The sequence below is a fragment of the Eretmochelys imbricata genome, chromosome 2 (assembly GCF_965152235.1).
Source record: "Eretmochelys imbricata isolate rEreImb1 chromosome 2, rEreImb1.hap1, whole genome shotgun sequence".
Classification (NCBI taxonomy): Eukaryota; Metazoa; Chordata; order Testudines; family Cheloniidae; genus Eretmochelys; species Eretmochelys imbricata.
Window position 1 is genome coordinate 197,355,510 of NC_135573.1, and position 20,572 is coordinate 197,376,081.

At 40.5% G+C, this 20,572-nt stretch overlaps 1 protein-coding gene across 4 annotated transcripts in view; it reads left to right on the forward strand.

The window, feature by feature from the left end:
• Positions 1-20,572, forward strand: part of SLC4A7 (solute carrier family 4 member 7) — a 160,924-nt gene that overhangs the window by 81,361 nt on the left and 58,991 nt on the right. For all 4 annotated transcript variants that reach the window (XM_077811253.1, XM_077811249.1, XM_077811252.1 and 1 more), the window contains exons 3-4: positions 14,953-15,096; positions 18,398-18,536. In XM_077811253.1, coding sequence (XP_077667379.1) covers positions 14,953-15,096; positions 18,398-18,536 — 283 coding nt within the window. The remainder of the gene's footprint in view (positions 1-14,952; positions 15,097-18,397; positions 18,537-20,572) is intronic.

Below are 20,572 nucleotides of genomic sequence, written 5' to 3' on the forward strand. Positions count from 1 at the left end.
CTATGTTGAAGGCGAGAGATCCCAAGGAGATGAGTCACTCATTCAAGACCGCTAAGAAAATGTCTGAGTCCTCGTAATGAGCCCTGATCGAGCCAGAAATGATTTCTGGCTCCATTGGTGTCATTGGTACCAACAGCACTGAAGCCATGTAGAGGGCAGGCGCGGTACTGAGCCAACAGAGCAAATCAGTCTGTTCAAAGACCCGATGGGCATTGGTAAAGAAGTACCAGTACCGCGGGGGGCATGAAAAGCATGGAAGATTTGCCCTGGGGAAGGCTACATTGATGCTGTCACCGGCACCAACCCAAATGTGCGTGGCACCAACCATATGACTAGGTCCACATCTCTGACTCAGTCAGTACAAGCCTCTTGGCACCAACAACCAGTGGCATTAACGTTGTCCGCACCATCGGATTTCCACTGCACAACTGATCTCTTGGTGTCCAACGTGCTGGACTCGCCACTACTCAGTACCAGGGTTCCGGTGCCAAGTTCTCCCAGAGCATTAGACTCCATGAGATATCCATGCCATGCACCACTTTTCTTCTCATCAGACCAGAGTCAGATAGTGAGTGAGAGGATATAGGTTCCCACCGCTCGTCCTACCCGCCATATGGGTCCCAATTTCATTATGGATACCAGGCTTACCTCATCCCGCCCCTCAATCTCTATGGTTTGGGCAACCATGATACGACTGCCAGCCACATATTCTCAATGGCTGTACTGGGGCCCCAGGCAGGCTCAAAGGCAACAAGCCTCCCAGGCCCCTAGTGTGGCAAGGACACACCCTCTTTCAGCTGCGGCATCAAAGAGTTCAGAACCTCCTAAGCAACTGGGGGAGGAAGTTGAAGTTGAGGCTGAAAGGGAAGGCACCCCTCAAGCTCATCTCTCATCATCCTAACCTGATGATGCGGTGATGCCCTCTCCACTATCCATAGTGGATGATTTTAAATAATTTAAGACTCCGCTCAGAGAGTGGCAGATGCCCTGCAAATACAGCTGAACGAAGTGACTGAGCCTTACCACAAACTGGTGGATGTTCTTCCCGTTAATGAGGCACTGTTGGATCTTGCCAGAGTTATATGGCAGACTCCTGCATCCTTCCCGCTGACATGCGAGTGGGCAGACTAAAAATTCCATGCCCTTCTCCTGCACAAAATGCGTTTTATTTCCCACCCACCTCTAAATTCTATCATTGTGGATGTGGTTAATTCTAGGGACTTGCAAATACCAGTTTAAATCCACCCCATATGACCGAAAAATGCTTGGACCTGTTCGGCAGAAAAGTGTATTAATCAGCCACTCTTCAGTTCTGATTGGCTAATTTTGGCCAATAAGGCCTGGTATATGACTACCAGAACAATGTTAAGCTAGGTTCCTTTATTGATCAGCTCCCAGACTCCCACAGAGACCAGTTTATGGCCACAATTAATGAGGACCAGTTGGTGAAAAAGCCTCTCCAGTCTGAATTAGATGTGGCAGACATGGCGGCACATTCAATTTCCATGGTTGTGTTATGAGAAGGGCTTAGTGGCTACAGTTGTCCGACTTCTCTAAAGAGATCCAAACCATGGTGGAGGACTTTCCCTTTGAGGGAACGAAGCTGTTTGCCAAAAAGGTGTGTCCCTTCACACATTTGAAAGATTCTCGGGTGACCCTTCATTCCCTAGGGATATACATGCCAGCCTACAAGATAAAAATACAGCCCTCAGCTGCCGTTCAGCCCCGGTCATCACAGTACATACCTCAATACTCATCACAGAGATCTAATGAGTCACAGAGAAAGAAATCAAGGTTCCCTAAGCGAAAGCAAACAAAGTAAGAAGGCAAATAAGATAGGGGATTTACATTCACATAACGAGGAGTCTGGTGGCACCTTAAAGACTGACAGATTTATTTGGGCATAAGCTTTCGTGGGTAAAAAAACCCCCACTTCTTAGCTGTAGCTCACAAAAGCTAATGCTCAAATAAATTGGTTAGTCTCTAAGGTGCCACTAGTACTCCTTTTCTTTTTGCGAATACAGACTAACACGGCTGCTACTCTGAAATCTGAGGTCTTACAGTAATTCTTGAGGATGACCCCTGAGGAACTCTGGCAGACATCTCTAAGAGGAGGCTCTATACATGAAGATCTCTGAACTGAGAAGGCCTGGCCACAGGCCCAATTCCCATGAAATAGAGAAGAACAGCAATGTGGCTGAGATTGACTTGCCTGGAGGCACTATGATCACTCAGGTGTTTTGGGCCTAGATTAAGAGTTTTGTAGAACTTCAGCAAAACATTGATTTGTATCTATGATCATACTAGCAGCCTTTGCACATTAGAATTCTTCACACTTAAAGCAAATGAGACTGATAGCTATGCTTAGCAACCTTTTTAGCGTCTGTATAAATTAGACAAAAAATAATTTAAAACTTTTAAGGTTGCAAAATCAAGGACTTAAAAGTTAATGAAAGTTAGAAATAAGGCATGCTTGTATGTATGCATTATGATAGTCTTGAATTACATGATTGCACACTATTTTTCCCCACTTGAGCTCTGCCTCTTTTAGTGTACAGAATGGCCAGTGCTCACATAGTGAGCAGCTATTCGATATTCAGTTATTCAGATAGTCAGAATTAATAATTTCCTCATGGGCTTTCTATGGCACTTGTAGCAGCTGAGTGCTTCACAAACATTATCAGCTTTATTTTCACAACACCCATGTGAAATTAGGGGGTGGCACTAACTCCAGTTTTACAGATGGAGAACTAAGGCACAGAGTAAGGTCAAAAGTATCCACTAACTGTGGATGCCCAATTTGAGGCACTTAGGGACTCATTTTTCAGAGTACTTAGCATTTCATATTTTTAAAGCACAACTCCCATTGACTTCAACTGGAGCTCTGAATGCTCAGGACCAGGTACTGGCCACCTGTGAAAAGTTTGTTTTAAGGGACTTGCTTAGAATCACATAGGAACTCTGTTTCAGGGATAGAAATCAAGTCTCCAGGGCAGCGCTCAGCTGCTTTAACCATGAGACCATCCCTCTTCTTCCTGCAATCCCCTCATTAATTATACACCTTCAAACTTCTCCATCAAATGAGTCAGGGGTACTGCAGACAACAGCCTCCTTCACTACACAGCCCTGATTAATCCGATGCACAGGGCCCATCCTCTGCACTGAATGAAACAAGATTTCCATGGAAAAAATAGTATGTGATAATGTGACTAAAGACATTATCAGTACATACAACTTGAGGGGCTGAGTTAAGGTTGCACAGGTCACCTTAGTTTTGGCATTTCCTTTTAGTGCTTTGCTTTAACTTATGTACTTCTTAATGTAGTTTTCTTTTTTGTCAATGTATAATTTCCTAACCTTAAAAAAAAAACAACAACAAAAAAAACAACCCAAACCCCACCCTGGAAAAAACATATAATGGCATAGACAATCATGCTGTCCCCTACGTGGGTCATCAACAAGGTTGGAACCTTTATATCCACTACACCACCTCTGCTATTTCACCTAAGATGATAGTGATGTTGGTAGCAGTTGATCCTATGTGGACCTGCCACTAGAGGGGAAATGACACAATTTGCCAGTGGGTTTCACAAATGCTTGCTAAAAGCAGAGGAAAGTTGCGGGTCAGGAATCTTGGGTTCAGTTCTATGTTCTTGAGAGGGTATGACTTAAGGGTGGCTAGAGTCATTTACCACTGTTCCCCCGAGGCCTGACCCCTTCTGCCTGTGTCCTCTCTGGATAGTCCATGTGCTAGTCCTGTCTCTTTTCAGTACCATTCCTCCATCTTTCTGGCTCCTTGTCAAAGTCTCCATGTGCTTTTTCTCTCCTTGCCCAGCCTCTGTCTTTCTCTCCAGGCTCCTTACCAAGTCCCAGTCTGTTTATTGAGGTTCCTTGTCCCATTCACTCCATGACACTCAGTCTCCTTGTTCAGATAGTTCCAATCTTTTAATCTCCCTCCTCCAAATTCCTTCTCTAATCTGACTTCTCCACCCCCCCACCATTCCATTTCCTCCCCGGCCTTGTCCAGCCAGTACAAGTGTCATCCTTACCCAGTCCCTTCCTCCAAAGGCTAGTCTTAGTCTACTCCTTCTACCTACCCCACCCCCCAGTTCCTCAGCTCTAAGCATCTGAATCAGGTGACTTCCTCCAGGGTGCCAGAATAGCTTTGTGTGTCATGTGTTCTCAGTCTCCCCACTCTCAGTTCCAGTTCCCAGCACCACAGTGTCCCTAGGCAGCAGCGATTGCAGGAACAGTCCTGTTCAAGCCTTGTAGCACTGGGTTGGATGTGCCCAGGACAGATGGTATTTTCAAAGAATTTAGCAGCCATGGTTGAAGTCTGAGTATATATTGTAACACACAGTACCCCATGTTACAACCTGTACCCCAGATTCACCACTTTATATTTTGGTTATATTTTGTACAACTTATGCCTTGTGAGGTATAATTTGAAACTCATAATCTACTGACCATCATTGTCCTGTTAAAAATGTGTGTATCAACATTGTATATGGAGCTATGAGATTTACTATATGATTGTTACTCAGAGCTACAGCATATTTCAGTAAAGCCCTCACACCATTTTCTCAAAGATAAAGGCACGCTGGCATGTGAGTTAGGTGCTAACAGGCATTACCTGCTTAATTGGAGATTCATCAACAGCAGGGTTGTAAAAAAGAAATTTACAATTCACCTTAAGGGCAGTTGTTAGCTCACCTATGCCACAGATTTTCCTGACCCCCATGACCCAGCAAAAACTTTTCCAGGAAAAAGGGTCAAAGTATAAAAAGGAGGGACAATGACCTACTCATCATCTCTTTCCCCCCCTGCTCCCATCTCTGCTTAAGTTAGAAAGAACAAAGGAAGCTTTTGGAACCAGGGAGGGGTCAAGGACTGCTTTTGGGCAAGAAAAGCCTTTTTTGCTTATTGGCCTTGGTAAAGTTTAGGAATTAACTTGCATGTTTATATTTTTTTCTTTTGTAACCAGCTCTGATTTTTATGCCTTATGACTTATCACTTAAAAATCTATCTTTCTCTATTTAATAAACTTGTTTTACTGTTTTATCTAAACTAGTGTGTGTGTTTGAAGTCTATGGGAAGCCTCCACTTGAGACAATAAGTCTGGTGCATATTCATTTCCCTGTGTTGAAATGATGAGCTAATTATGAGCTTGTACAGTCCAGTAGGCTACTGAACAGTACAAGACGCATGCACATTTCTGTGGGGCAAGCCTGGGACTGAGGGATATGCGGGTGTCGCCCTGTTCATGAATGGCTGGGACAGTATTCATGTAAACGTCTGGGAGTGATGTTTGTGCTAGTGGCTGTGCATGAGCAGGCCAGGAGTGTTTTTTTTCTGAAAGCATTGTAAAAGGCACCTCAGGCTAGACGGTTAGGGGACACAGCAGTTCAGGTTGCACCCAAGGGACTGTTACATGTGAACAGAGATTTTTTTTTTAAAGAAATGTTTATAACTTGACCAAATATGGAATTTTTTACATGGAATGTCAAAGCACATCTGACAGTAGGCTGGTCCTCTGCCAGATTTCAAGTCCTTACGCCAAAGCATGGAGATGCTAGAGCTTCTAACTTAACTACACAGTTGTAAGAATTTAAAAATTCAGGCTGAGGCACACATCCTGCATGGAGAACTTCATCCTAAATGGCTAAATTTTGGCAGAGTTTTAAAAGTTTTATAAGTAGCTGCAGTACAGGGTCTTATAATGGGAAGTGTTAGCCAACCTTAACTACAATATTCAAGGAAGCCCAAGGAGTCAGTGGGAGCTAGCTTAGGCAGAACCTGAATACTGATACTAAATTGACTAAGGCATAAATGACTGACAGGATTAATGCTAAAGGATGGATTTTCCAGATATGATTGTCACATCAGTGTAATATTGGAACGCCATATTTCAGAGAGTTTTCCATAGTTACTGCTAAATTTCAGAACTATCTCATGAGGTGACCTCAGCTCTTGAAAAACAAAGTTTTATATTACTCAAATTGGCTAAAATTCCATGTTTTGAACTTCTAGCAAATGTAGCCTTATTAGAAGTGAGCTGAAGCAAACTCTTCCTCATTTAAAATTAAGAAAAACAAGTTTTCCAGATCTCTCGATTTCTCCTAGTTAGAGGCTCAAAAGTAATGTAGCCATCAAGGCAAATGTCAGTCAGTATTCTGGTTGTGTCAGTTCATGCCCTTTTTTATAAGCCCTAGAAATCTTTTGTACATGTTGTGTTCCCTGATTTTCAAAATAAATCTTTGCAACACTCTGTAAGGGAGACTTCTCCATGATAATAAAAAGTGCTCTTCCTGACCTTGAGAACCCTGTCGTTAAAGAACGAGCTCAACAGCTAAGGAACAGTTTGGAATATCAAAAACTGTGACTAACCGTATCAATAGCTGGTGACCTGTGTAACATGATAGAGTGGCAGATCACTTTTGTCTGTTGCTGGGAATTGCACCCTTAGCTTGTAGTGTAGACGTAGCCTAAAGAACTGGTACACAGATTGGGGCTATAAATGCTACAAACACTTTGAAAATGGAATCCTTGGCTAGATAAAAAGGTATAAACATACTTTCATTGCACTCCTTTCACTTGTAAAAACCAGTCCTGCATAATATACAGGAATTCATGTGATACTTCATTCCAGTTAATAAAAAAAGTCCCTTGTTTGGAGAGGAAAATACACTTCTAAAGTGGAGAGAAGGGACTTGTTGCAATTATTTCAGTTCGCATAAAATTACATTCTGTTTCTGGGTTGTAGTTGTTAGTTTTATACTTCAGTGAGTTTGACCTGCAAACACGAACTTATAAGTACTTCTTCCTTTCCTTTCTCTAATTAATTTTAAGATAGGAGGCCTGCTCATAAACCATCTTTTTTCCAAGCAGAAGATTCTTTTAACAGGACAGGAGATGAATAGAGACAGAATAAACATTTCCTTAACATCTGTCACTACTGTTTGTATAGAGCTAGAAGTCAAACCTGTGCTGAACTGAACACCAACTTGTATGAGTTAAGATGTTTTAAGAGCAAGGAAGTTTATTCTATTACAAGAAACAAAGCCTGACTCACTACAGTGTAGGCATAGAGAGAAAATAAGAAAATAAGTTAGTTGAGATGTTGAACTCCTATTAGAATCATTGCACGAGCATATCTGTGGCAGATGACAACTTAGACCAGTCTCCAAAAATCCATTTTGGGAAATTTCTATGCCAGCTATATCACAGTCAGTGGTTCTTAGTAATTCTTAAGGCAAAGTTGATTTTAAAACTTAAAAGCAAATAACACTTTAAGTACTGCAGATTAAAGCCAAAAGATTTAATGCAAAATAAAACCATGAGGCAGAAGCTATGCTTGAGAGAGATGAAAATCTTTCAGAGTTGTTTTAAGGTAAATTACTGCTATTAACATAGTGCGTAGGAGGTCTAGTCATGGGCAAGTCATAGCACATTGTACTAGGCACTGTACAAAGAAAGAAAGAAAAGAAGGTCCCTGCTCCAAGGAGTTTACAATCTACGAATAAGACAAGAGGCAACCGATGCATAGAGAGAGACCAGCGGGCGTACAAGGAAACAATGAGATAGTCATGATAAGCAGTAGTCTCAGCACACCAGCTGCCTAACTGTTGTCAAGTTCTTTATAGGCATCCCTGAAAAGGAGAGTTTTAAGTAAGGATTTGAAGGTGAATAATGAGGTAGCTTTGTGGATGTTTACAGGGAGGTCCCCCCAAGCCTGTGGGGCATCATGGGAGAAAGTATGAAGATGCTTGTTTGAACATTTTAAAAAATGGATGATCAGAGGCAAGTATCAACAGCTCAATAGTAGAATGAGAAAGGATAGGTGAGGCTGAGGATTGACTGTGAAAGGCCTTGAAAGTGGATACAAGCAGCTCAGGTTGTATACAATAGAGGAGGAGCGAGTGGAGGGATGCAAAGAGAGGTATGGAATGGTTAAAGCGATGGGCTAGGAAAATGATCTTAGCAGCAGCATTCTGAATGGATTTGTTTGGGACAAGATTACATTTGTCAAGGCCAAAGAGAAGGATGTTGCAATAATCGAGACATGAGAAGCTGGAAAAGCTTTTTTTGGCTAAAGTGGCTGACATACTTGTCTTTTTATAATATTGAAACCTTTGGCCAATAAATACAAGTCATACCTATTGTGAAAGAGAACTGGCTGTAACTTAATACACCAAAACTACCTTTAACAATTACTCAAGTTATTTGGCCACAAACAGAGGTTGAAAATGCTGACCTGTAGGACCCCAGCCAAAGTGCAATGATATTAATAGGCAGCAGATTTAAAACCAAACAAAAGAGGAAGTATTTCTTCACACAATACACAGTTGACCTGTGGAAGTCTCTGTCAGAGGATGATGTGAAGGCCAAAAGTATAACAGGGTTCCAAAAAGAAATTAGATAAGTTTGTGAAGGATAGGTCCAACAATGGTTATAAGCCAAGATGGTCAGGGATGCAACCCCATTGTCTGTGTGCCCCTAGTCTCTGATCGCTAGAGGCTGGGAGTGGATGACAGGATGGATCATTCAATGATTGCCTTTCTGTTGATTCCATGTGAAGCACCTGCCATTGGCTGCTGTCAGAAGACAGCATATTGGGCTAGATGGACCATTGCTCTGATCCAGTATGACTGTTCTTATGTAAGACTTAAAACTCAGTTTTATGACTAGAGTTTCATGGCATGAGATCACCTTTCCCAATGCTACTATTGCAGGAAAAAATTGGACATCTGTACTTGGAGCTCAGTATTTACTTTTCTGTCCACTTTTTTGCCTATCTTCTTATTCTGTCTCCATCTAGTTTCCTTTCTCTCCTTGTTTTTGACTCTTTCCCCCCGTTCTTATTCACTTTTGTTGTAGTTTTTTGCTGCATCCCCTGTCTGTTCCTTCTAGCTGCTCAAAGTTGTGTTGTCAGAGAAGTGCCCCAAAGCCTAGGTTGGTGAGCCTGTAGTCGTCCTGCATGTATGAGCTTCTCCTGTGATTAGATGTACTGGGGACCACCAGTGAAAGAGCATGAAGTGAAAGGTAGGTTTCAAAAACTTCCCATGCCAGCATATTTGTAGTGGTGAGTTGGAGTGCATCAGAGGGCCTGCAGCTTTCCTTACCCTGACTCCCACTTGTGCCTACTCTGTGCCTCTCTAGATTAGTGTAGTACCTCCCCAGGGGATCCATCGGCTATTTTGGGGAGCACTGTGTTAGTTGAATTGAATATTCATCTAGTTTCTTAAATAAATGTACATCATATAAAATACTACATTAGTTCAAAATCAGTTCTTTCATACTGCTAAGTGCTTTTAATGGTAATATTTCTTTTTGTATGTATACCAACTTCAGTGTAAAACTACCTATTTTTTTTAACCATACCATGCTAACTTTTTTAGTATCAGGGTATATGGGCCTAATATGCGATGTGTAAAACTCTTAGTTATCAAACTAATTGCTCGAGGAAAGCACATATTTTCTATTACAACTTTAAGCTTTTCTCTGCTAGTGGCTTTGGACAACACCACAAATAGATTAGTTTATTTTTTTGCCATGACTTTTGTGTTATGTATGTATTAGTAATTGAACTGTGAGATTTTTATTTTATGCAAACTGATTTTTTTAGCCTATGAGAAGCATGTGATAACATTTAGCAAACTTCTGAAATATGTTTGAATTGATTCATACAAATAATGACCGTAAGTACTCAATACCACTGGAAGATTTCAGCATCTAAGCTTGGATAAAGTCATGTTAGATTAAAATGAACAATTATCTCTGGAGTTTTGTATACTAAATTTAGTGTCATGCGCTCTACTAATTCTGTTGATTATTGGTTTAAGCTAATTCTGTAACAAGCTTGGATGGGATCAGCAATACTGTGTACAGGTGTATGTATGAGTGGAGGTTTGAAGGTCATATAATAATTCAATTATATCTTTGTACTCCTACCTGAACTGTTGGTTTTAAATTTGTAATTGCCTATAGGTGAATGTATTCATGCAAGTAATTTAACTTCAGACTCTTAAATTCTTCACAGTTACTCCTATTTCTCCCCCTTCTGAGCTGTTGTAATAAATTACTTTCCAACATCTCTTTGAGGAGATACAGGTAAGTGTGTCCCTCCTTATTCAATTGGTTGGAGGAGATAATACTGAGCAACCAATTTTTTTTTTCTTGTTGGAAACTGAGTTTATCACATGCATTGAAACTTTACCTTTTCATCTTTAATCATTCTCCATTTATCTTTGGGTAGGGAAGAAGCTGGGAGTAGGATGCTACTTGATATAATCAGCTGTCTACATATTTTTTAAACAGTTTTCTCAGTGCTGTTCTCTACCTAGAACTGAACTCACTGAATCACTTTGCTTTACTTTGTGGCTTTAACAGACTTTTGGGTTTGAACATACTTGCAGCAGGTTCTTACAAAGATTTTGTAGTAAATAAAATAAGCAACATATTTTCTAAAGAATAGAAGAGTGCCTTCTGTATATGTAATTGACTTTTTTTTTTTTTTTTTTTTTTGCTAAGAAGTCACTTCATTCATTCATAAAACAGTCTTTCTAAAGACTTTGGGTTGCTGGTTGCAACAATCAACTTCATTATCATTATGACATGAAGGAGTTCTTTTCTCTGGCTATACCGAAAGGAGGCCAGGAGACTCTTGACATGGGTTTAATCAGGCCGCAACTTTATTATTAGATGTCTGGGACTACCGGCAGATAAAATTGTACACTGCAGGTAACCCCATGTTTTTTCTGTAATTACCTGGGGGGCTTTTATCAGCTCCCCCACTTTTTCTATCCATGTCCCTCCAGCAAATCCATTGCCAGGACCTTACCATCCACCCCCCTCGTAGGAGGGTTAAGGTGGGCTATAGGAATGGGGGGTTGGCTCCCTGCTGTACCAATCATAGGAGTCCCCAACTGCCCCCATTCATTCCTTTAATGAATACCTCTTTTAAAGTCCTTTTCCAAGCCATTTATCTGGTCACTGTATACCTTTCCTATGGAGTACCTGCACTGGACATCCGCTCGACACTTAAATAATGAGTTGCGAAATATAGCCTTCTGCCCTTCATGCCATGCATGAACAGAGCACTAACTGAACTCACTGTGGGGAAGGTGAAAAAACCCCAACTGCACCCAAGCCAATATGGTGGTAAGGGAAAAATTCTTTCCCAGCCCCCCTAAAAAGGGGTGGCTAGCGTAATGCCCACAGCAGGTCTTGACCAAACCTGGTATTTTACCACATGAAGGGTAGGGAGGATGGATCCTGCTTTGTACTACTCCATGTAAAAGGGAGGCTTCAGGTCCAGTGCTGCCCCTTTTAAACCCTGCATTCCTAGGGGTGAGTCAGCAACCCTGCTGACCCTATTACAGCACATTTCATCTCGCTCTTCCTTTCCTTCCTCCATCCAGCCATAAAGCACGGTTGCCTTCATTTTGCCAGCCCACCAAACACCCCCCTGCTTAAAGGTGCAGGGCGGTCATTGGCCATACAACTCAGTCTTGTAAAACCCCCATAGCCATATCCCTTTGGATGTTGTGTTTAGCCAACACTGCTGCTTTTTGGTTTCTCCTCTTTGTGTCTATCCCAAAAGAGCCAGGTAGAATTGCTATCAGTGGAACATAAGGACTGCTTGCTCTGTGTGCATCTTCCCAAAGGGTATGGGAGAAGGTGGCCATTGACCAGCCCCATTTCTGCACCAGCCTACAGAATAGACAGTGTATACTGCTAGTAGCTTCCACACACAGGCTGCTTCTATACTTGGAGCTAGGGCTGTGATTTCCATCTTGCGTAAACGTACTCTTGCTAGCTCTCATTGAGCTAGCATTCTAAAAACAGTAGTGCAGCTGTAGTGGCACAGACAGCGGTGAGCGGTGGGATGGGTTAGCTCTCCAGACTACAGACCTGCCTGGGCCCTGTGAGTAATTACTCGGGGTGGCTAACCTGTGCCACCACTTCCCATGCTACTGTAGCTACACTGTTATTTTTAGCATGCTAGCTAAATGAAAGCTAGAGTGAATGTGTCCACACGAGCTGGGAATTGCACCTCTAGCTCCAAGTGTAGATGTAGCCAAAGGTAGTATAGTTATTTACTCCAGATGGCCTGAGCATTTCCCCCAGCACTGCCCTCTTCTGAAGGCAATGGCTAAAGGACAAAGCCTGCCCCGTAACTAGGGCTGTTTGAAATTTTTTCATAGAAACTTTTTTTGAAGGAAAATTAGGTTTTTTCATCTAAATGAAAATTATAGTAGAAAGTATCTGCTCCTCTCAATTTTTTTTTCATATTTAACCCCCCCTCCCCAAATACTTTACATCCAAAAGTTCAAATTTTCTTTAAAGCTCACTTTCCAACCAGCTCTTCCTATAAGTTTTATGGCAACACATTATGCTATCATTAAAGTTATCATGTTGCTACAAATATTCAAGATGACAGTACTGAAATAATTTGTTTGGGTTGGGAAAAAATCTTTAGAAAAATGGGACTGGTTGATAGTTAAATATTTTGTTTTTTATTGTGGCTGGCAATATTTGGGAGCCACACATTTAAAAGCATTTTACTATATGTCTTTAAATATTTTTTAAACCTTTTTTAAAAAATTCTTCCAAGGAAAGTGCAAATGCACACAAACCTTTTCAATGAAATGAACAAGATATTTTAAATTAATACAATCATTATTACCAGCATCAGGACAAATGATTTTTTTTGTGTATATAAAAAGCCACTAGCTGAGGCAACAAATTTGCTTTCACATGGATGCATTAATATGGCTCATATGTAATGTCATTATGAAAACCTTAGTTTACATTTTTAAATAGTATACACTGATCCTATGATTGTGTGCTGGCCATCTCCTGTGTCAAAGGTTTTTTTTTTAAAAAAAAGACAACTGAACTAAAAGCATAAAGCAATAATAAATTTTACTTTATTAGTTCTGTTGTCTTTTTAACTTTGACACAGAAGAGGGCCAGCTCACAATCATAGGATCAGTGTATACTGTTTAAAAATGTAAACTAAAAGTTTTCATAATGACATTACATATGAGCCATGTTGTATCAAGCTGCATTAATACATCCACATGAAAGCAAATTTGTTGCCTCATTATGTTGCCAATAGTTATTTTCCCATCAGAGCCAGCTGACACTTCAATCATTCTGAATAAACTTCATGTGTTTAGAATTTCATTTTCTGCAAATGCCTGTCTGCATGTTCAAAACCCTGCATTTGTGTATATGAATAGGTATTTGCACACTTCGATGCCTGTGCTCAGTGATTGTGACTGCAGTTTAGAAGGCTGCAGTTGGTGTAGAACATAGAAGATAAATCCTTCTGGAAGTAGGAAAAATAGTGGATTATCTTAATAGCGTGTACCCATAAAATAATTTGCTAAATAGTCTATAACTAATGCTCCAGGGTTTAAAAGGCAGACCAACACCTTTTTCCTGGTTTCTAGACTTCCAGCTTGTGTATACAATGAGTTACTGCGTGGCAAGCTAAGATGTGAATCTACCGTGCATTACTTTGCCATGTGGTAACTCACTGTGTGGACACTGCTATAGCACAGTGAAAATCTCCATGTATGGCTCTCAGTCCCTAGTTTTTGTAGCTCAAAGGTGGTGTGTTCCTGTAAAATAAGAACATGTAAAAAGAAAAGATTAAAAATGTTTGTCTTCAGATTTTTTTTTACAACGGATTTGATATTTATAGCACTTTTTTAGCTCCTGCTAATCTGCTGAGTTTACATATCTTCAACAACAGAATAATCACTTCCTGTTTCTGTTGTAAAGGCAATCTTCTGTAGTACCTTTTATAGTAAGACCTGAAACATTGTGTGAACACCCATGCGTTTAGCTACATTTTACTATTTTCATTAGATTGTTTCAGAAGGAGTTCAAAATATTATTACATATGGTTAATATTCCATTATAGTCTCATATCAAGAGTGTATTCATAACATTTTTTAGAGTTCCATCTTTCGTCAAGGCTGCCTGTATTGTCTTGATACGTAGGGCTTTGAGTCAGAAAAAAAGAAAAGATGAAGAAAAATTTCCAGTTGTTTGAAAATAACTTGCTATTGGCAATGAATGCTATAGCAGTGCATTTATTTTTTTCCTCCTTTGCTTCCTCATTCCTTTTAAGGCCAATATGCTTTGATATGAGGATACTTTGTTTAAATTTCATTAAGTTTTTTGGAATAAGAAAAAGTAGTTTTTGTATTGACTTTTTGATATTGCAGGATATTGGCAAACCTGGCTGCCTAAAGTTAGTCTCCCAAAACCATATTTCGGTAACTAATTTAAATGATACTTCTGAAAGTTAGACCACCAATGCTATACTGTAAATGGGGCTCAGAATTCCAGGGCATTGACACAATCAGAGAAGATTAACTACAAAATCTGAGTAGTGGATGGAACTACCTTTTGTACAGTGTATCTTGAGTGGGAAAATAGATACCTGGTGAAGTGCTCTCAGTATGCTTGTTCAGGAACATTGCCAATAGTCCTTGCACTAGCCCTGCCTCAGGAGTGTTGTGGCCAGGATTCTAGTGTGATGCATCCCAACTGGCAAAATGAGGGCACCATGATGTTTTCTGCCCCACCACTGGCATATTGCACAGTGACCTCAACTGTGTAAAGCACTGCATCCCAATGTTGAGAATCAAGATTGAGTTTTCTGACATGAAAGGCTGATGTGTTCTGTAACTGGATCTTCTGTATTATGGCAAGAAAGAGCAGACACTGCTATATGTGACCCATTCTGGGGAAGATTCTAAGTCACCGGTTCTTTGAGCCCTGCAACAGACAGAAGGAAAATGAAGAGTGGTGTTACTGATGTAAAGATTCTATGTATTTGTATGTTTCTTGGGTTTTTGACATAGTATTGTAAGGCTGGGTGGGATAGTTCTTCTTACATTTTTATTGCTCCCTTTTATACTTACTTGATAGGCCACAGAGCTGTGTACATTGGTGTACATGTCCCATTTGGAAAGGAGGGCCGTCGACGTCATAGGCATCGTGGACATAGGCATCACAGAAGAAGAAAAGAGAAAGAAACTGATAGAGAAGATGGGCGAGAATCTCCATCATATGGTAAGAAAATTCTGCCTTATGGGGCTTTTTCATGTTGTTTAAAGAAAACCCCCCAAACAATAGCTAATCTAGATTATTAAACCTCGCTCTGTTTTCTTCACTATGAAAATATCTGGGATCAATTTAAGAGTAATTACTGTTAATAGCGGGCAGAGGTTTTGTGGCTGTGCTCTATTTAAATCACAAGTTATTTGGCTCTGTATAGGTATCTCTGGGTGAAGATCTATTTCCTTTGGTATACAGGAAGTCAGACTATATGATTCCAATGGTCCTTTTTGGCATAAAAATCTATAGATTGTTTACATGTCAAGAGTCCTCTTTAGGTTTTGTGATCTTGTGTTGTTCTTCCTTGTTGCATCATTCAATGCCACCAGTAGAGTGCTGGAAGCCACATTGTGCTGTGGTCCACATTGTGCTGTATTGTCCACAGATGTATTACAGTGAGTACTTCAGCCTGTCTGCTGCTTGGGGTGACCTGAGAGTGACCAAAAGCAAGGGAGTGTCCCACCTCCTGAAGTTTTTTCTACCCCCAAAGTGGCCAGTGGCTCAATCCAAATTTCCTACTGCAAATTTCTGAAGGAAATTCCAAACTTAATTTAAAAATGTTAGACTAACAGTTTGACCCAGTTTCTCTAATCCCTGATCCAGGGCCAAATTTGACTTTGGTGGAGATTATTCCTTCTGCTCCACCTCTCTTCTGAAGAGTTTGCCACTTCAGGCTTCTAAGAGAGAGCTAGGACGAGGAAACATCAAAGCCAAAAGGAAAGGCCTGTGACTCCTGCTTTTCCTCCTTTTCCCCAGTTATATTGAATGCCCTGTTAGGGAGCTCAGCAAGCTCTGTGGGTAGAACCTTGTAGCCCAATCTGGGCAGGAAAGGGAGCCAAGCAAGATTGAATAGGCCAGCTCTGATCCCCAGGCTGGATGGGGTTGCTTCAGCAGGAAAAGAGGCAGGCATGACGAGAAAAGAACTGAGTATGGAACAAGCAGTTTCCTCCTCATCTCCATGAAGGGAGTGACGCCAGAAGGGTAGAGCGCCAGATGGAGGTTATGCCTGCGACCCTAAAGCCCGCACCAGCAGCCACTCCTTTGCGGTGTTCTCACCTCCTTCTCTTCCGCTTCCTTGTGGGTTGCAGGTAGAGGCACCAAACCAAGGTGGATTTAAAAAAAACCCTTTATTTAAAAAAAAACTATGGATTTTTTTATTTAAATTTGATTTTTTTTAATGATTTTTTTCTTTTTAAAAATCTATTTAAAATGAAATCCGAATTTAGGCCGTAGCATATTTTGTATTAAACGTCTTATAATTTTTAAAACATTTAAATAAAAAATAAATATGTTGAATCCATGACTCTCTCAAAAAACTTTGAGTTAAAGACTGCTTTTCTATGTAAAGAATGAATCAAGTCGAAAAAAAATCTAACTTCTGTGTGTTTAATTAAATTCTCATTACCATCCTAATGCAGCTTGACACAAGTCATGAACCAGAAGTCAACTATCTAGTAAATAAGCAATATATTTTTCACCATTTTCTAATGTACTAAAATGTAAAATTAATAAAAATACTAAGCTATATAATTGCTTAAATAGATCTATATAGTTATAGTGTATCATCCTAGGTAGCAAAAAGATATACCAAATCTATTATAATGGCTCTATTTAGTTGTAAATCAGCAGATTTTAATGGTTATATCAATAAATGAGTGTGATGTTATTGACATGAACTGTAACCATATAGATTATTGTTGCAACCAAGGTCCGATAGAGCGGACCCTCACTAGAGCGCACATCACTAGAGCACGGATTCGCATATAGCGCGGTTGCAGCGATGGACACAAATTTAAATGTTTAAATTGGGATACATGGTAACGCGGCCCCCGCTTTAACACAATACCGCGCATGGATCCCGAACCCCATGTTCTAGCGAGGGTCTGTGTAGTTCCACTAAATCTTGTAGAAAGGAGGTCAAATAAGGTGTCTATGGAAAGCTTGTAATTTGCTGGTTATGATTATGCTGTCTGTATGTGTGTATCATTTTTGTATTTGTATTTGAAGGTATGAATATTGCCTCTGTACTTGTATCATGGAATCATAGAATATCCAGATTGGAAGGGACCGCAGGAGATCATCTAGTCCAACCCCCTGCTCAAAGCAGGACCAATCCCCAATTTTTGCCCCAGATCCTTAAATGGCCCCCTTAACGATTGAACTCTCAACCCTGGGTCTCAATGTGTTTGATTCTAAGTAGCATCAGTGAAGCACTTGGTCAGCTTCTTGAGAAAGGAGTATTCTGAGTAAGTGCCCAATCCTTTCTCTGTGACATTTTGTTCCTTCCCTAGGAATTTTCACTTTGAGAAAATCTTGCACTGAAGATCTGTGGACATAACCCTGAGAGAGGATGGGAGAATTTGTGATTACTTACCTGAAAATGTTCTTTTCATTGAAGAGAGAGGTCCGCAAATCTGGCCCTCCCTGAAAAAGGCAGATCTGTTTACCTTGCGGTTAAACTTTTCTTGTTCACCTCATGTTGAATATTATTTTTGCAAGGTGCAGGATGAGAGATCTATTTTTTTTGTTTTATGGTCCAGAGGGGCTAGTTTTGGCAGCATCTTGAAACTAAGGGGAGTCACCAGAAGGGGGGGACTAGTCCCCAGCCTTCCAGTCAGCTTTGATTTTGCCCCCTAGAGCTGCAGGGATGACCCCCACTGAGCATCTGTGGACTTATCCCTTCAAAGAAGGGAAAATTTTCACGTAAGCAACCAAAGTTCTCCCACGTGCAACCTTACCTCTGTCTGTTGAAATGGACAACCATTATAATAGTTCCATGATTTATTGTCTGGGGCTTATTTTCCTTTTTAATGTCTATAGTCGAATTGTGCTTCTCTTTGAAGAGAAAAAAATAGATATGATCTATTTTGCTTTCAAGTATGAGACTAAGATGTCTTGCCCTTTGAGTTTGTGTTGACTTTTTTCATGTTACCAATTTTGTTGTTGATGTTTGTTTTGAGGTGTGAGATTATGGCAAGAGTTTAAATATTTTTAAGCTCTTGTCATAATTTCACAAGTGTGTTAACTAGAGTATAGAAGTAGCTTATTTTCATCCTCCTCCTTTTGTTTTTAGAAACCCATTACAGGAAACCTGTATTTGGCAAACTATTCCCATCTTCTTCTGATGAGAGATTTTCAACACTCCATGTTCCAACACTTGCTCCACTGTGAGAGGGAGGATAACGTTTTAATTATTGCAAGGTGTTAACATTTCAATAGAAATATTACCTTTTAAATCATTTTTTTTTCCATCAAGACACCCCATCCCAACGAGTGCAGTTTATTCTGGGTACTGAGGATGATGATGAAGAACACATTCCCCATGATCTCTTCACTGAAATGGATGAACTGTACTTCAAGGATGGGGAAGAATATGAATGGAAAGAAACTGCCAGGTGAACCAAACATAGATCTGTTTCATGTAACCTTTTCCACTGATCTTGTTTACTTTGTCCTCAGAAATCAATTTTAGGTTAGAATTTTCAAGTCAATGAGCAGGAAATTTGCCTCCCAGTTAACATTAACACCAATGAAAATTGAAAGTTTGATTCTCTGGGCCCCTCCTTGAAAATATACCCAGCCCTCTGGAGGAAATTTCTTGAAGGTCTTTATTATTGCTGTGCTGACTTTATTTCCTAAAGTTGATTGAGTGTAGTGTTGCAAACAGTATAGGGATAACTGACAGTGAGTACAGATGTTCTAGTTACATAGTATTGTTTTTGCTGTGACAAAAAGTAAACAAAAATGGAAGGATGGGAAGTCATTGATACTAATTTATTGTATTTTTCTTTCAAGAAACAAAAGAACCCCAAGCTAGGTAATAACACACACTAAACTACATTAAAAAAATGTTAATTAGGTTGCAAAGTCAAGTACTTGAAAGTTAGCATATGCCAGATTTATGGTTCTCCTGTGCAACCTTAATTTTCCCCTCCTTGTGCATATACATTGTGATAGTCTTTTGTATCTGATATCTTTAATTACGTGATCGCATACTATCTTTTCCACAACGCACAGTTTGGACACCCAAGAGGCAGAACTAAGATTGCATGAGCATCTGTAAATCTGGCATTTCCTAACTTTTGAGTGCTTGACTTTGCAGTTTATGTATCATTTATTAGTATAGTACCATAGATATGCATAGTGATTTATAAACTAAATATTTTCGACATGTTTCTGACTCCAAAAGCCTACAATCTCTGTTTGATGGATATAAATCATACAGTTAAAAGATTAACTGAGTGTGGGAATGCTCTGTCTTGGTTGATCATGCTTGGTACCTGGGCAGAGAGATGTTGGGCCACGAAGGTACTTAGGCACCTAGATTAAGGTACTTAGGCACCCGGATTTAGGTGCTGCTGCAATCCACAAAACCCCTGCTCAGCTGCTGCTTAACTCTATAGGTATCTAAACTCACTTGGCACCTAAATTCTCAGGGTGAAATTTCCTTAAGCACCTAAGTTTCCACCTCTGGGTGCCCGGCTGACTATCTCATACCCAAACCCAAGCGTGATCCATAAAGCAGAATACGTAAACATTCATTCCCTCATCTCTCATTACTGTGGGACTTGATCCAGTAGGTGTGGTCTGAGTTTGCCTACCACATTGTGCCCCATTCTGAATTCAGCTGGTAGTAGTACCTCCCCTATAACTGTTAGCTTAGTGGTTAGAGCACTCACCTGGAATGTGGGAGACCCTAATCACTGGGCTACGGGGAATTCTGACGTGGGTCTTCCGCAGTCTCTCCTATTGAAAGAGTTTCACTTTTTAGAGAAAGATGAGAGAGAGAGAGAGAGACTCTGTATTGTGATGATCAGGGCACCTATCTGGTAACTGGAAGACGCAGGGTCTAGTCCTCCTGCTCCATGACTGCTTATCCAAAATGAAAAAGCTTCAGCAGGAGAGGTTGAGGGGGCCCCACATGAGAATACCCCATAGCTCTATGGTTAATGTACTGAGAGATGGGAGACTCCTGTTCAAATCCTTTATTCGCCTCAGGCTGAGTGGGGACTTGAACCTGGGTCTCCCACTACTTCCCATTGGCTAGCTTAAGCAGCTTCCTGTCTAGCAGGCTGGCTTTTGTGAATTCCAATTTTAGGCCCCTCTCTCTCCCCAAACATTGTGTGGGGAGACTAGGCACCAAACTCAGGCTGTGTGAATCCCATTGTTATTCCAGTGACTTTCTACACACCTAGCAGTTAGGCGTTGGGGTATTCAGTGTTGTGACACCTACATCCTTTTGTGGATCTGGGCTGTTGTTTCAAACATAAGAAGTGGCATGAAAAAAAGCAGAGTCAAGTATGGGAATGGATGATAGAGGATGCATTAAGGTAGAAGGATTGAGCATGGAGCATAGGGGCTGAAAGGGGGTGTAGACAGAAATAAAAGATGATATATGCAGGTGGATATAGTTTTTGTTTTGCAGCCTACT